At 41.6% G+C, this 14,642-nt stretch overlaps 2 protein-coding genes and 1 long non-coding RNA gene across 7 annotated transcripts; 1 reads left to right on the forward strand and 2 right to left on the reverse strand.

The window, feature by feature from the left end:
• Positions 1-5,277: 5,277 nt before the first annotated feature.
• Positions 5,278-10,550, forward strand: hmga1a (high mobility group AT-hook 1a). 2 transcript variants are annotated; one of them, XM_088366482.1, is made up of 5 exons: positions 5,278-5,439; positions 6,336-6,434; positions 7,108-7,203; positions 8,066-8,119; positions 8,842-10,550. In XM_088366482.1, the coding sequence occupies exons 2-5, from the start codon at positions 6,351-6,353 to the stop codon at positions 8,914-8,916; spliced, it is 309 nt and encodes a 102-aa protein (XP_088222608.1). In that variant the 5' UTR covers positions 5,278-5,439; positions 6,336-6,350; the 3' UTR covers positions 8,917-10,550. The 2 variants fall into 2 exon arrangements, with proteins under 2 accessions (XP_088222608.1, XP_088222616.1); XM_088366490.1 differs by lacking the exon at positions 5,278-5,439 and adding an exon at positions 5,502-5,661.
• On the reverse strand, positions 6,922-8,571 carry LOC148402166 (uncharacterized). Its single transcript, XR_015855324.1, has 2 exons — positions 8,483-8,571; positions 6,922-7,848 (listed from the first exon to the last, which is right to left on the reverse strand). It is a non-coding gene; the product is annotated as an uncharacterized LOC148402166 (long non-coding RNA).
• A 546-nt stretch (positions 10,551-11,096) lies between the features above and the next one.
• Positions 11,097-14,287, reverse strand: smim29 (small integral membrane protein 29). Of its 4 annotated transcripts, none has more exons than XM_088366513.1 (5): positions 14,132-14,287; positions 13,044-13,318; positions 12,938-12,963; positions 12,748-12,853; positions 11,097-11,702 (listed from the first exon to the last, which is right to left on the reverse strand). In XM_088366513.1, the coding sequence occupies exons 2-5, from the start codon at positions 13,146-13,148 to the stop codon at positions 11,640-11,642; spliced, it is 300 nt and encodes a 99-aa protein (XP_088222639.1). In that variant the 5' UTR covers positions 13,149-13,318; positions 14,132-14,287; the 3' UTR covers positions 11,097-11,639. The 4 variants fall into 4 exon arrangements, with proteins under 4 accessions (XP_088222639.1, XP_088222629.1, XP_088222658.1 ...); XM_088366503.1 differs by having other exon boundaries at positions 13,044-13,315; positions 14,132-14,286; XM_088366532.1 differs by lacking the exon at positions 14,132-14,287 and adding an exon at positions 13,869-14,088 and having other exon boundaries at positions 13,044-13,315.
• Positions 14,288-14,642: the final 355 nt, after the last annotated feature.

Consider the following 14,642-nt stretch of genomic DNA (forward strand, 5'->3'; position numbering starts at 1 on the left):
TCTAATCATTCATCAATAGACAGCTATCTGACGCACGCCGGTGTGGGATACCCAACACTGTCATGTGGTCAAGAGATGGACATCCTGGTGTCAGGAAGATGATCTGTCAGGTGATATTGGACCTGACACAGCATTCAGGTCTCCATCACTCATTCGCCATGGCAGATGTGTAAACGTAAAGCAGCAAACAAAGATGAATTTTTGGCATATTCAATGCCGGTACATAAGCTGTACCCTTTAAAGATTAAATAAAATAAAATAAAAACATTGTTCAATCAAAAGCTATGCATACTACATGTACAAATAGGATAATGTGTTGTCCCCTGTGGAGTGCATGTCTTAGCCTGACACAGTAGGAATTAATGGATGATATCAAGAAGAAGTAGATGGTCAGTAACCTGAAGCTGAAGTAACCTCCAGGAATTCCAGTACCCAGATGTTTAACCCTTAGGGCTCCTGCACAGTGAGTGATAAGGCAGAACTCCACACGCAACACTCGCCACTATCTTTGTGGCAATTTAACATATGAAAATATAATGTGAAAATCATAACCAATCAAAATGCACAAATGTTTTCACACAGGCGGAAGACATGTACCGTAATTTTCGGACTATAAGCCCCACCGGACTATAAGCCACACTAGCTAATATATACTTTCATACTGTATGTTAGCATTAAGATAGAAAACTAACGTTACACTCGATATAATGGCACTCATCTATGAAAGTACTTTGATAAACATTCATGAAGAGAAAAAAAAGCTTGAAGCAAAAAAAGATTTGCCTCTCGTTTGGAAAACTGTTGAAAATTGCTGCCCAATCCCAGAGGGCACATTAGTGCAAAAACAAAAACTGATTTAAGGTTCATCAGCTCTGTTTGCCTTTTTTTGTTGTTTTGTTTATGCTACGTTGTCATTGCAGTTGAGCAATATACAGTGTATGTTGTCAGAAAGAAAGAGAGCACAAAACATCTCCCTACTTCAAAGTCATCATACGTCCCTGCCAATATTTGTTCCTTTAAAATTAGTTTGGTCTGTTGTGACAGGCAGTGGTGCCTTTTGTCCAACCTTCCTGACAGAAAGACAATTAAAGTGGAATCAATAGGACAAATGTTGAAGCCACTCAACTCTGCAGCTGAGCCTTGCACCTGTTTGAAGAAGTCTGTAAACACCGTTATCCACCAGCCCAGCTTTTATTTGTTGTGGTGGTTTTGCAGTCACATCAGTACTCCGTGAAAGGATTCTGTGCCCCCTTTCTCGCTGCAAATAAACAAAAGTGCTGATAAAAGAACACTGATCGTCGTTGTAGATGTAGCAAGCACGGATGCCGCCAGGATTGTCGCCTGTCTCTGGCGATTGCAGTGGCTTTGTTGGAATGTGAGGAGGATCCCCTCCCCGTTTGATCAATCAGGTAAAACAGAGGAACCGTGCAAGAAAGATAAACAAATAAACAAATGCATTTTTTTTTCATTTATTCATATGCACCTCCATGGTGCAAGAATGCCGAAACATACGCTCATGCCAGCACTGAGCTTTTGTCCACCTGATGAGCTTCAGAGCAGGAATTAAGTTTCAATTCAATTCAAAAGCTTCTGGTTGTTATTTGTGAAGAGCAAGCTTCAGATGGCACTAAAGTGCTAACTGTATGGCAAAAAAATGCTTGTATTCCTTACAGATGCCTATTCTGTATTTTGTAATTCATCAACATCACCATCATCATCATCATCTTCAAAAAACACAGTACAAAACCTTAACGGCTAAATGACTGAGTGGATCGTGTTTTTATTTTGTTACTTGATGGGAAGATTTCACGGCATACGACTGCTCTCTAGTGGATGATATTATTTCTGCACTTTGCAATAGTTGTATGTTAAGTGTATCAACACCAGGGGGGGACATTGGTTCGGATTGTTGTGTTACACCGAAAGAACCAGAAATCCCAATTTTAATTGACTAAATAAATGAATAAAAAAACCGAATAAATAAATAAATAAATAAATAAATAAATAAATAAATAAATAAATAAATAAATAAATAAATAAATAAATAATACAAATAAATAAATAATACAAATAAATTAAATAAATAAATAAATAAATAAATAAATAAATAAATAAATAAATAAATAAATAAATAAATAAATAAGGTATTAAAAGGCTGAATAACCCTCTACTGGTAACCAGCCAAATGTAGAGCAGATATACTAATCATCTGTTCATCTTGCTATATTTGCTTGCCTTATCGCTGTAATATTAGAGTGGCTAAAAACACGGGGGACAAATTCCTTGAGTGTTTTTAATATTTTTGGCAAATCAAATTGATTCTGATTCTAGGATTGGTCCCAAGTCCAAAAAAATTTGAAGAATTTTAGTTTGACTTTTTTTTTTACTTGGAAAAAAATGGAATATTCATGAGTGTTAATAAACTAATATTGGTGTGTGAAGTCTGTTCCATAAATATATAACAAGACATCATTCGAATTAAGAGACTCCGCCATTCACACATTATTATTTAAATGTCATTATTTCATTATATCATTATTTGAAACCTTAAATAAAACTAAGGCACGTGTTGTTTTTTTTAAAAACATACAAACCACGAGTTCACTGTCAACTATAATAGACAACACTGACACTTGAAAGGCAACAGCACTTTCAAGTACACTGGACTATCGGAGCCCTTGACCTCTGACCTCCCACTCACAGCACTATGTGAATAAGGGGCAACATTGCACATTAAGATTTGAAATAGTCTCGTGCATCACATAACTAAAAATAAATTTCTCAAATAATTCTACTATTCAAAAGATGAGTCATGTCCAAGATTGTGAGTGTTGGTGCCAAAACGAGTTTCAAATAGAACTCTGTTTTCACCCTTGAAAATATCAAACGCTTGAGTCACAGGGTGAGTGACGCTCAAATGTCAGGATGTGGCGATGTAAAGTTGACTCAGAGACGAAAGAAGGTAAAATGAAGTATTTTGAGAGCTCCAATTATTGTCTGCATATGGGGCCTCAACATAAATACAGCAGTGTGCTCACCAAACAAGCTGCACGCGCTACTTCCTGTGTTTGTGTGACTCAGATACTACTCATAAACGGCCCCATCCCCCCGCCCACTAACCTCCATCCACCCCCTCTCACAAGGGGAAAAGACGCCCACACACATTTGGGTCTCCACCCACCTTGCTACTCCCACACTTTCTTCACTCCTCCCAGTGGATGTGTCCGTCCCTCCTTCATGCTTTCTTCATCCTCTCCTATGGCGAGGAGGAGGATGTGAGTGGCGTGCGAACACGTTTGTTACTCAGCCCCATCCAAGGCCAGGTAAGGTGAAACTCAGCCGGCAATGGATGGTTCCGTCCACATCTGTCAGCCAGTTTGGCTGCAGCAGCGTTTGCGGTTTAACCACTGTGGATTGCTAGAAAGTGTGTGCCAGAGGGCAAGTATATATGAAGAAGGAAAAGGGTAAGAGGACATCAGTGTGAGTATGAAAAAGTGGGCTAAGACCCCCACGCTGACCATCCCTCCCACTGAGATGCTTAATAGGATCTGTCTGCTTCGAGCTGCGGCACAGTTCAAGAGCCAGGAGAGGATGAGCGAAGTGATCGCCTCTTAGGAGATTTCAGTTTGGATTCCAAACCGTCTCTAGTTCCTTGGGTGGCTTCTTTGAACGTAGGTTCCCAGTAGACCAGTGCTTTAAGTGGGGAAAAAAATAGATGGCCGTAAGCTCCTTATTCAACTGATGCCATGTACATAAATTAGGCGGTGGGTAACAGATCATTAAAGGCCTCATATGTCATCGCTTTCGCTTCTTGCCACAAGGGAATTTTAAACAAGTTCACGAATACTTTGTTTTTTTTAATTTTGTTGAAATTGAAATTCGAAAATTGACATTTTTGTGCACTCACTAATGGTAAAGCCACCAGAGTGAGGAATGTGGATTCATTCAGATTCAAGCCCCCACCCCAATCACAAGAAAATGCATTTTCACCTTTATCTTGATTGGCAAGATTACAAAAAAATGGAATTGTAGAAAATTATAAAAGGATCTCTGGAAATATTGACTACCTTTCCATATGGGAGCTTCAATTCACACTCATCATGTGCGTGCATTGTTGCTCAGTCCCCGCGTTGGGCTCCAGGTGGTGCCAATGGCTGAGAAGGACAAACCCACACAAGAGGACCTATTTCCTCCTCTCCATCCACATTCTGAGGGGCTGCTGTGACAGAGAAGGGGGATGGGCCTGAAGTTGTTGGGGAAGATGAAGAGGAAGGAAGTGAATAGAGTAAAAAACAAGGAACGAAGGGGGTGGCCACGCAAGGCTCGCACATGCTGAGCAGAACATTGGCCTCATTGGGACAAATGCATCCAACACACCCATACAGTGCATGTTAGATGTATATCTTATCATATGCAAAACAGCAGCACACGATGGAATGCGAGAATCTTTTGTCACTCGTGGAGCTTGTATTGTCATTCTGCAGCATATGGGCGTTTGCGCCGCAGTGGGAGTGAACACACAACAGTTAATATGGACGGAGGGGCTACTTTTAAATATATATTAACTCATTCACTGGCAGTCTATTTAAAGTGGATATTGGACATCTACAGCCATCAATGGAAATGAAGGGGTTGATGAAGCACTGCAAGAAGATGAAGTGGGTCCTTATCAAAGTGGGTTCTTATCAGGAAATCTCCAGATCAAGAGTATACAAATAAGTCTTCAAACTATTGTTAGATTTATGTATAATATCACCAAGCAGACGCATATAGCTGCTATGCAATCCCGCAACTCAGATTGTAGTTATTTGCTCACTTAGTTTCAGTAGTTAAATGTGAGGCAGGCTTATGATTAGACTTCTGAAAGGCCAGTGAGATGGTTGAAATTTGAGAATAAAAGGTTAATTCAGTTTGAAATGTCTTTTTTTTAAAATTACTTCGACATACTTAATCCAAATATTAACAATAGGATTTTTTTTAAACTGTCAATTGTGGTAGCGTTAACATTGGATTCTGGAGAGATAAATTTGTGAACAAAATGTTCTTTTTTTTCTTATTTCATTCTTCTCCATCACTGTATACTGCAAAGAGTTTCATGGGGAAAGATGCCTTGTAAATCACTTGAACACTCCCCTCCATTGTGTTCAGTAGTTGCAGTGTGCGTGCTGCGAGTTGTACACGCATTTTATTGTGCGGCCGAGTCCAACGAGGGAGGAAAGACATTGGGGGGGGGGGGGGGGGGGGGGGGGGGTGAGCCGGTCCAGTGCCGTTGGTGGCCCACTTATCATATCTCCGCCCCCAGTCCCCCTGCTCCCATGAGGGCGGCTCTTTATATTGCCCCAAAACTCCTCCTGACTGGCGCCTTTTTCTTTATCTGCCGGAGAGGAGACGCACATGCTATTTTTAGGACTACGTTGGAATAAACCCATTAACCTGCCGGTAAGCAAAATTTTGAGGGGAAAACAGCCTTTTCGCCAATGCTGCGTTGCTTTAAATGCTTCACGAGCTGGGAGTTAAAGGGGCGGGCTATGTGTTTGTATGTCGTCTCAACGCGACGCTTTGTGGGTCGGTGCAGGGCTCTTTAACCGGCTATAAGCACCCGGCTTAAAGGGGATATTTCGCCGTGTAATTTAAGCTGGAGGTTAAACTTGAGCGGTAGAGGTGAGTGCATATTTTGCAGAGACCAACGATGGTTTGAGAATATTTTCAATCGCTCGAGCTCCGGTGAAAGGAGGGCGACATGCTTTCAATAAGAAACCGTCCATTGTTGCTGTAGGCCCGCTACAAAACACGACGCGCACCTCGCAGGCTCGTTCGTACTCTCGGGCTCATTTTTTGAAATGTATTCTTGACATTTTTGCGCAGATGTAAGAAGGGTGCGATAGCAAAAGCACACGCAACGCTTCTACGGGTTATTGTGTGCATGTGTGTGTGGCCAGAGGTCTGCGTGCATGGACGCATGCATGCACGCATGCATGGGCCTTGGGATGCAGTTTGTACGTGAATGCAACGGTGAGGCCTGCGGCTTGTGGCTACACCGTGCAAACCGGTTCAACGGAGATCCGCGAGGCGGAGGCGTGCGCTCTGTTCCGCTGTGGAGCGCACGCGGGACCGAAATAGCGCCTCTGGGAAGAGTTGATTTAAGGGCTGGATGCGTCGTGGCTTTGCGCCTTTTTTTTTTTTTTTTTTTGCCCCGACCCCCCCTCTCTCTCTCTTGCTCTCTCTCTCTCTCGCTCTCTCTTCCATCACGACCCATCCCCCACCCCCCATTTATGTGAGCTCGGCACGTTGTCTTCTGCAAGCGACTCTGACCAGGTGTGGTTTTTATTTCTTAGGTGTGAGAAGTAAATATGAGCGACAAGGGGACAGTGTCATCTAAGGAGAAGGAGACGACAGAGAAGAGGGGGCGTGGAAGACCCCGCAAGCTTCCTCAGGTAAGAAGTGCAAAATAAACTTTTAAGTGCAGGTATTGTGATAAGGTGCATCAAGTTTGCATGACTCATCAGTTTTGGGAATGTAGCCCGCACATGATCCAAAGTGTCTCCAAAGCTAATGCCGCATTTCAGGCGTCCCGTGAAAAGAAAGTCTTTACTTCAGGTACGGGTCCCAATTTGAACGTGTGTTTCAGCCATGATTAATGGGAGGTGTAGAAGCCCCCATCAACAAACTTCCTGTGTTTGTCAGGAACTTGTAACTCAACACACACAAACCGGTTTTAACCCTCTCAGACCCACCACCACTCCTCCTGCATTGGCTGACATTGCAAGGTTGAGGGTGGCTCGTATGGCCGTCACGCTGCGCAGTCTATTGAATTGCGTTGATTGTCAAAAGCTGCAGTAATAAACAAGATAGAAATTCAATCAGATCAGTCAAGGCCCACAAGTGCATGTTGTCACAAGAATACGAGTGGAGCCGAAGGAAGATGCTTTGGTCTTTTATTTTGTATATCAATGTATTGCTTGCACAATTATTGGCAAGTTTTGCAGTTTAGGTGTGTCTGCATATTTGGCATAGTTTCTTAGATACATTTACGAGCACAGAGTAAATTGCGTGCAAGTCATTCATCACTCATTCACTGTGATTTTTCCCGTTTTGTTTTAACGTCAGCGTCCCGAGTCTCAGGAGCCCAGCGGATCGCCGACTCCAAAAAGGGCCAGAGGACGACCCAAGGGCAGCAAAAACAAACCCAGCAGCAAGGGCAAAGTAAGTCCATCATGTCTTCATGCGGCAAAGTAGCGGCTGCAAAGACTGGCTGACCGGGTCATAAACAGAAAATAAGACCTGGCAACCCATCAAGTTTGCTTATAGATTATTTCATTGTTTCCCTCCTGTCAAAAATTGTCTTCCCTATTGTAAATCCAGTTTTTTTTGCAGGAAGTACATGACTGTACTTCCTGATCTGCAGCATCCTGCAGCGTGTCATGCAAAGGGTGACGTAGGTACAGAGGCTGCAATGGTGTTTCCACGCTGAGACCCCGCCCCCAACACCCCGCTCCACACACTGTCCAAGTTCTTCTCAGCCTGTTGTCTCCATAGCAACAGCTGATTTTCTCCCTCGCCCTGAACCCTGCGACTCCCCCCATGAGCATTGTCCTCGCTGCTACTGTACGTGTGAGGGAAGGCAAATTGCTCCTGCATGCGCACGCGTTTGTGATATAGGGTTAGCAAGAAAAGCCAAGTGTCTGAGGGTTTACGTCTATGCCGGCTTCCACCAGCTGTCTCTGAGCTTCGGACCAGGTGGCCAGCGAACTGGAGTGCCCTGTGTGCAGTTCCTGTTGGCCTTCCAGATAATAGCCAATGAACCCAGTGCCCCTTGTCCAGATCTTATTGTGCAGGCTTTGCTGCCACCTGCAGGCAGCAAAAGCAAAACAAATATTTTGTGTTTAATATGTTATTTCAGACAGTATTACTGCTGCTATGTGGTTTGATCCCCCCCCAGGTGCCCTTTTTAAATTTGACTATGATATGGTAAACCTGAATATGGGGCTCATGCATTTAGCATGATGCACTGATACTTAAGCTTTGCTCAGTACTTTATTTAACCGCGCCCCTTCCCTCCCCAAAGACAAAGGCAGAACCTGCTCCTGGTGCCAAACGCAGAGGAAGACCCAAGAAGGAGGTAAGAATTGTTTTGTTGTAACTGCATTAGAATTGATACGGTGATTTTGGGGCAAAATATGTTCCATTCACGCATGCCAAAATCCTTCAAGATGAGTCACTTTTTGCGCAGGGTATTTTGACTTTGACTCTGCTGGCAATTGCTGCTTGCCTGTCTTGAAATGGGTGATTTATAAAAGGAACAATCCAATTTTGTTTTCGACTCAATATGGGGAAAGAGGTTAGAGGTTAGCCACATGCTAACCAAACATCCAAATTTAACAGTTGATAAAAGACCCCAAATGTGTTGTTACTTTGGATAATAGTTTTCAACTCCTTTTGCAAGTTTTCTAGTTGGAACACACAAAAACAACCAAAATCTCACCTCGACACCGTTCCATCAAGGAAGCCGATGTGGTTTCGTAGTAGAACGTGTTCTATGCACGAGTAGTAATGGGTGTGTTTGGATTGCCGCCTGGATCACATTAGTCACATGAAGCAATGACCCGTAGTTACCCCGCCACTTCTTTTTATGAATGAACACATCCAGTTGGGAGTGAGTAAAGGAAGCCGGATGCCTCATTGTGACTCATCGGTCCACCATCCTGAGTCACCCATCCTTCCTCATGCCACAGCAGTTTGTCAAGATTTAGGATAACATTGATCCAAAGAAAGATTTGTTGAGATTTGACTCAGCATTTCTGTTGAGCACAGACTCATTTGTTTTTTTCCATCTCCTTTTAGGAAAAGGAAGAGAAAGCATCACAGGAGTCGTCGGAGCAGGAAGAAGACGAAGAGGATGAGGAAGAGGACCAGTAATAGCAACACGTGCTACCTCTCTCAGCATACTGACTTACTGTTAACTGTAACTGGACTGTATCTTCAACACCAGTGCCACTTTCATGACCACTATCCCCCTGATAGGGCCCTCGGCTCAAACAAGGGTCTACGCAGTACATTTCTCATGCAACAGCACTGGATAAAAACGCTGGACCTTGCGCAAGCGTAGCTCTGAGCATCACATACATGACAGATGACAAGCCCTTTTCTCTACGTCATGACGTCGCAAGAATTTTTATGCCGGAGAAGGTGGGCTTCTCGGGGCCGAGTGTATTTTTCATTTCTGCTGAAAGATGGTTTTTAGTCTTTTTTGTTTGTTTTCTATTTACCCAATGTTACTTATTGATTATACCCAAGTCTGAGATGGTAGGGGCTGTAGAGTTTCTCTGTTTTGTACAGGACAAAGGTGATTTTTACCAATACTCGTGTTTGTGTGGTGTGGTTTAACCTATCCTTCGCATCGTACGCTAGATGGAGTTGAGTTTCAGTGTTTAGGATGAGAATAGGTCACTGGTGGTATACATACCCCCTCCCTTTCCCGATGTCACCGCTCACAAGTAGAAGAACATCTGCTCATGTAGGACATTTTAGGTGTTAGCTTATCTGACGGCCTCCTCTGTCATTGGTGTGTTGCGGGGGAGACAACTAGTGTTTGTAGTTTTTTGTTTTGATTACTTTCCAGTTCCATCCCATTTCAAGTTGTGTGCTGCTTCTTTTCAAGTGTTGTCAATTTTAAAGTATAGGGTTCCAGGTTGAGAGCATCAGTGTCGTTTTTTCAGGGAGCTTTTTACAGACGGTTTCTGCCTGCGCACACGTGCGCGCGGTCAACGGAAAGACAAACTGTACAGCCATAAGCAGTTTAATAATAAAATTGGGAGTTGTTGGTACTTCGCTAAAAAGGCTGCTCATGTTTTTTTTTTTTTTTGCTTATTCACCATGCGTGGGTTCCCATAAACTTACTTAGTTGTAATAAGCCTTTTTAAAGGATGTTTTGCTTCCTGCAACAACAACAAAAGAACGTTCAAGTGTCCTCTTGGCAGTTCTTCAACACACCTCAGCCGCTACAACCTCGGTTATAAAACTGCAAAGTGACAACACGATGCCTGGACTTTCATACCTCATTCAGCAGTTTATATCATTGCATTTTACCGTTTTTGTGTTACTGTGTACTCTGGACACGTGTCGTTTTATTTTTTTTTAATACCTGACTGAAGCAGGCTTGCTCACAACGGAAGCTTGTCTGGTGTGTGTGTGAGCGAGAAGCAAGTCAGGGAGACCTGTCAGCTTGACAATACTGCGTTCGCTGACTGTGGTAGTTTAGCAAATTTTCATTTTTTTTCTTCTGGTGCACTGAAACATTTTAAGGTTGGACACTTTTCCTGCTTTTTGCCTAACATTTTCCATCAAGTGTTTATTTTGTGCATTGACTTTCACAAAATCTGATTTACTTCGCAAACTGACATCTACATCTGTTCATTTATATACTGTAAACTGTTGAGGATGGAATCATTCTTTTTAATGGACACCGTATATAAATGTGCAATGTATATATTTTCTATGGTGCCCTGCAATTTGTATGAGATAAAATGGTCAATAAAGATAATTTTCTGTCATTGTCCTGTCCTTTGTTTAAAGTAGTCATAAGTTGCTCTACTTATGAAGGTTTTTGTTCATAGTATATTTTCTGCCATCACTCCAGTGTAATTAATAATCATGACTGATTTCATCAGGAAAAAAAAAAGAAAAAGTTATCTTTGACAGTAATGAAGCTTCTTAACAGTGCAGACTAATTTGCATCAGTAGTTTTCCCATTCAAGTCCAAGTGAAACTCAGCGGCTCAGTAAAAGTACAGTTAAAACATTTTTGAGGAAAACCTGAGCAACAACAAATCACAATTCAAATAACCTGGATTACGCACAACACGTGTCTTCTCTCCATCACAATGCACAAGTTGTTCAGATGAATTGAACGGTTTAAAATTCCATGAGCTGCATCCGCACTTGCAAGCTAATAACAATCCTGAGTGGCTTCAAACAGTTGAGGGCAATAAAGTAGGCGGGTCTATCATTGAGTACAGTCACAATCATGGCATTCAACTCTGGCTGGAGGTGAATCTTTTCTGGCGACATGTGCTTAGGACATATTTGGAGTAGGAGTCATTCAGAAGAACACTGGATCGTGTTTATGTGCATATTGTGGCTTACATGCCTCACCCAAACCACACAAAGATCACAAATGGGGGGCTTATGATAATTTGGTGTGTAAACAAAAACAAAAGCTAGCAGCAACATTTGTTGAGTGAATTAGAAAGTGAAACGCATGCAAAGTACACTTTCATTCAGAGCTTACTTATTCAGAAAGAGTGCTATTTGAAATCTTTTCTTTTATATGTGACACGGCTTCTCGGATGTGCCGCGAAATCTGCAGTCTGGAATGAATTCCAATGGATTGATCAATTCCAGAATGTTCAGTAACACCAGAACAATGTGAACAAAGTGTGTTCTGGAGGACATGCACCTGTTTTAACAATAGACCCTGAAATTCAGTGTATGCTTGAGAATAAATACTTTACAATAAATACATTAAATGTTGAATGCATTTTGAAACATAGTTTCAATGCCTTTGCTTGTTGTACTTTAAGATAGGAGGGGCAGGCAAATAAAAAAAAAACTATCTTTGTGGTTAGTGCAGGTTTGGATTCTTCAGGCATCTTTGGTCAGAAGAGGGCGTTGCTGTTGATAATTTCTTGCCCAACCTTGAACAACCTAACAAGAAAAGAAAGCATTTTAGTGTCATCCTCAAGAAATTAAATTCAGAGAATCTAAATGTAGGTGATTTATTATCACTTTACAAGAATTATAATTTGAATGCAGCACAGCACCTGAAGCGCAAATAAGTGAGTGGTCATGTTTGACTTTTTTTTTTTTTTTTACTGTTTTTGTGTAGTGAACATTGCCATCTACTGGTTTCCAAGTATTTGGGCAAGACTTGGATTACAGGACACAAATAAATTGTTGGGTTTATCTAATTAACAAAACAATTGTGGGAGAGTTTTTAACATGGCCGCAACACCAAAATTTTCCAATTGCGACAAGACACCTAATTTAGCTCAAAGTTCCAGTCCAGGGTGTACCTGACCTCTTGCCAGAATGAGATAGGCTCCACCTCAATGATGACAAGTGCTATAGGAAATGAATGTACTTTTCAAATAGCTGCAATCGGCAGCGTTACCACGAGATGGTAACAATCCGAGCAGAGGGGGGGAAAAAAAGTTCAAGTTTGAGTTACGAGTATGTGTTCACAAAATGTGTATTTTCTCTTCTCAACTTGTTGCAGCTGTTTTCCTACACATTAGAGGAACTAAGTTGTGAGGAAACAAGAGTAACAGCCTGGCCACGTCACCGTATGTTGCAAGCAAGCAAAACTACAGATTAAAAAAAAAAAAACATACCACACAGAAATCAATCTATTTGTAAAAGTGCGCAAAAACAGGAACAGGAACCCTTGTGAGTAATTTTTCAATTAAGGAAACCTGCGTCCAGGCAAGGAAAATCTGAGTTCCATTGATTTCAATTGTCATCAGTGGTCAATGAACCGTGCTTTGTCTGGTTCCTCACTTAGGACTTGTTTGCTATGGGTGACCCTGCCAGAGGCATAAAACCCTAGAAAATTTAGCTCCAACAATTATTGGGACACACAAACCCCTCCACTGGCTCACGGAGGGTGATTCTTTATTAATATTTATCAATGTATTATTATTTTCTAATTTTAACTAAATAATGATTGTTTTCAAAGAAAAGTGTGCCTTACTCTGGTGTCCTCTTCTCGCCACAGCATTTCTTGTTCAGCTTCATTCACCTCTTCTGAGGGGTCATAAGAGTAGATTGGTAACAACTGATGGCGGAGTCTGTCAAGTCTGAGAAAACAACAAAGAAGACCAAAACACAGATTAAAAGGAGACATAAGTCCATTTTAAACAGGACTGGAACTTTATTTTTACCTTCGTTTCTTACGAACGTACAAGACCTGAAAAAGAAGTCACAAATATACATTCTTATCCAATCATGACAGTTTGAGAAGCACCGGTATAGAACATGTCAACTTACCACTGCTACAATAATTCCAATGATGGTGATGAGGAAGAATGGCACCAAGACATAGCCCACCGCCGCATCTCCATTAATGGTGGGGGACGGAGTGGTACTATTCATTGCATATAATCAGGGCAAGGGGCTACAGGGGGTTGCTTTACAGCGAATGGAAACCCCCCCACCCAGGGACACACACTGTGCAGTGGCTCTCTCCTTAAGCTACGCTCTGGTTGATCAGGCCTCATCCTTTTCATTCATGTGACTTCCACATGGTTTCACTGCTCCTCCTACTTGGGACAAACCACACAGGGGATTATGAGTACGAGGTCAGGTCAATACATTTTGAAGGAGCTGTATGCTATTTTTAAGCTTTCCAAAGTCACCTAAAAGGATTTATATGATTATATATTACCTTGGCGATCTAATTACTTGTGAAATACGAGTTATTTTGGTGGCTTTTTTTTTTTAACCCGGAAATAAAACGCCAGATACACAATACCTCGCCACCTCGGTACTCCCACGCATTGAAATAGACTTGAGATGCGCTCAAAGATCACTCACAAAATAGAAAATCTCAAAATTACATAGAAAAAAAAAAAACATATTCAATGCTCTTTTAAATAACAGAATAGATGTATCCATTAGGGCTGCACAATTTTGGAATTGCATGCGAAATTACATTTTTTAATATACTTTTTTTCCCATAAGGCAGGCTCATTGATCAGATAAAGCATCCATTTAAAAATTATTGTAAGCCTTTGCGATATGCATATTTCGTCGTAAATATAGGAAACTTTCTCGTGCCAACTGAGATGCCATTTGCTTGCTACCGAGAGATACCTGCTCGACCTGTCCTCAACGCAATACATTTGAAGAAGGAGAGTAGACTATGAGCTTCCGGCTGACATATTGTCGCGCGTCCAAATCGATTAGCATCCAGCTAACTTTTAGCTCTCGTTGCCGGCCGCTACTCTAATCAAAGTTATTTGAACCGGTAAACACTTCCAGGCCAGCCATCTTCGCAAAGCTATTGTTCGTTTTTCATTGGTGGCACAAGGCGCGTCGTTGGTTTCGGGAGGAAAACATTGCGGAATTTCACTCACCTTCCGTGAATCACGTCGATTTGTTTGTGTTGCTTCCGCAACCAGTTTATCTTTTGCAAGCTAGACGTAACAGCGAGTGCAATCGTAGTGATTCCGTTTTCAAAATAAGACGTTCGCTCACATCGGGACAATTTGTTAACCCAGACCCAAAGGGATATCCTGATAAGAATTTAGTTCAACCAAAGAAGGGCAAAGTTCCATTTTTAAATTGGACCCATCGAGCATTTACACTATCAAGCGTCGAATAAATGAATAAATGTATAAGATTAAATAATTGGTGAATTTATTTCCTGTCAATGTGTGTTTATAAATATTTTTTACATATATGTTTAACATTTTTGAATGTGTTTAATTTAAAAACATGTTGACTAAATTTGTGAAAATACTTTATTGTCCCACCAGGGAGCGCCACAGCGAGCCACTCGGACGGTTTGTTTGGTACACTAACAGTGGGCCCAGTTGTTCAAAGGTATAATCTGAAGAAATTATGGATGGTGGATTGATTCAATTC

This window comes from Syngnathus floridae, chromosome 2 (genome assembly GCF_059516105.1).
Source record: "Syngnathus floridae isolate MCC-2025c chromosome 2, RoL_Sflo_1.0, whole genome shotgun sequence".
In the NCBI taxonomy this organism is placed as follows: domain Eukaryota; kingdom Metazoa; phylum Chordata; class Actinopteri; order Syngnathiformes; family Syngnathidae; genus Syngnathus; species Syngnathus floridae.

Coding starts and splice junctions, on each gene's coding strand:
- hmga1a (XM_088366482.1), top strand. CDS start 6,351: ATGAGCGACAAGGGGACAGTGTCATCTAAGGAGAAGGAGACGACAGAG. Junction 6,435..7,107: donor GACCCCGCAAGCTTCCTCAG/GTAAGAAGTGCA, acceptor TTTTAACGTCAG/CGTCCCGAGTCTCAGGAGCC. Junction 8,120..8,841: donor GAGGAAGACCCAAGAAGGAG/GTAAGAATTGTT, acceptor ATCTCCTTTTAG/GAAAAGGAAGAGAAAGCATC.
- smim29 (XM_088366513.1), bottom strand. CDS start 13,148: ATGAATAGTACCACTCCGTCCCCCACCATTAATGGAGATGCGGCGGTG. Junction 12,854..12,937: donor TACGTTCGTAAGAAACGAAG/GTAAAAATAAAG, acceptor TTGTTTTCTCAG/ACTTGACAGACTCCGCCATC. Junction 11,703..12,747: donor GGCGAGAAGAGGACACCAGA/GTAAGGCACACT, acceptor TTTTCTTGTTAG/GTTGTTCAAGGTTGGGCAAG.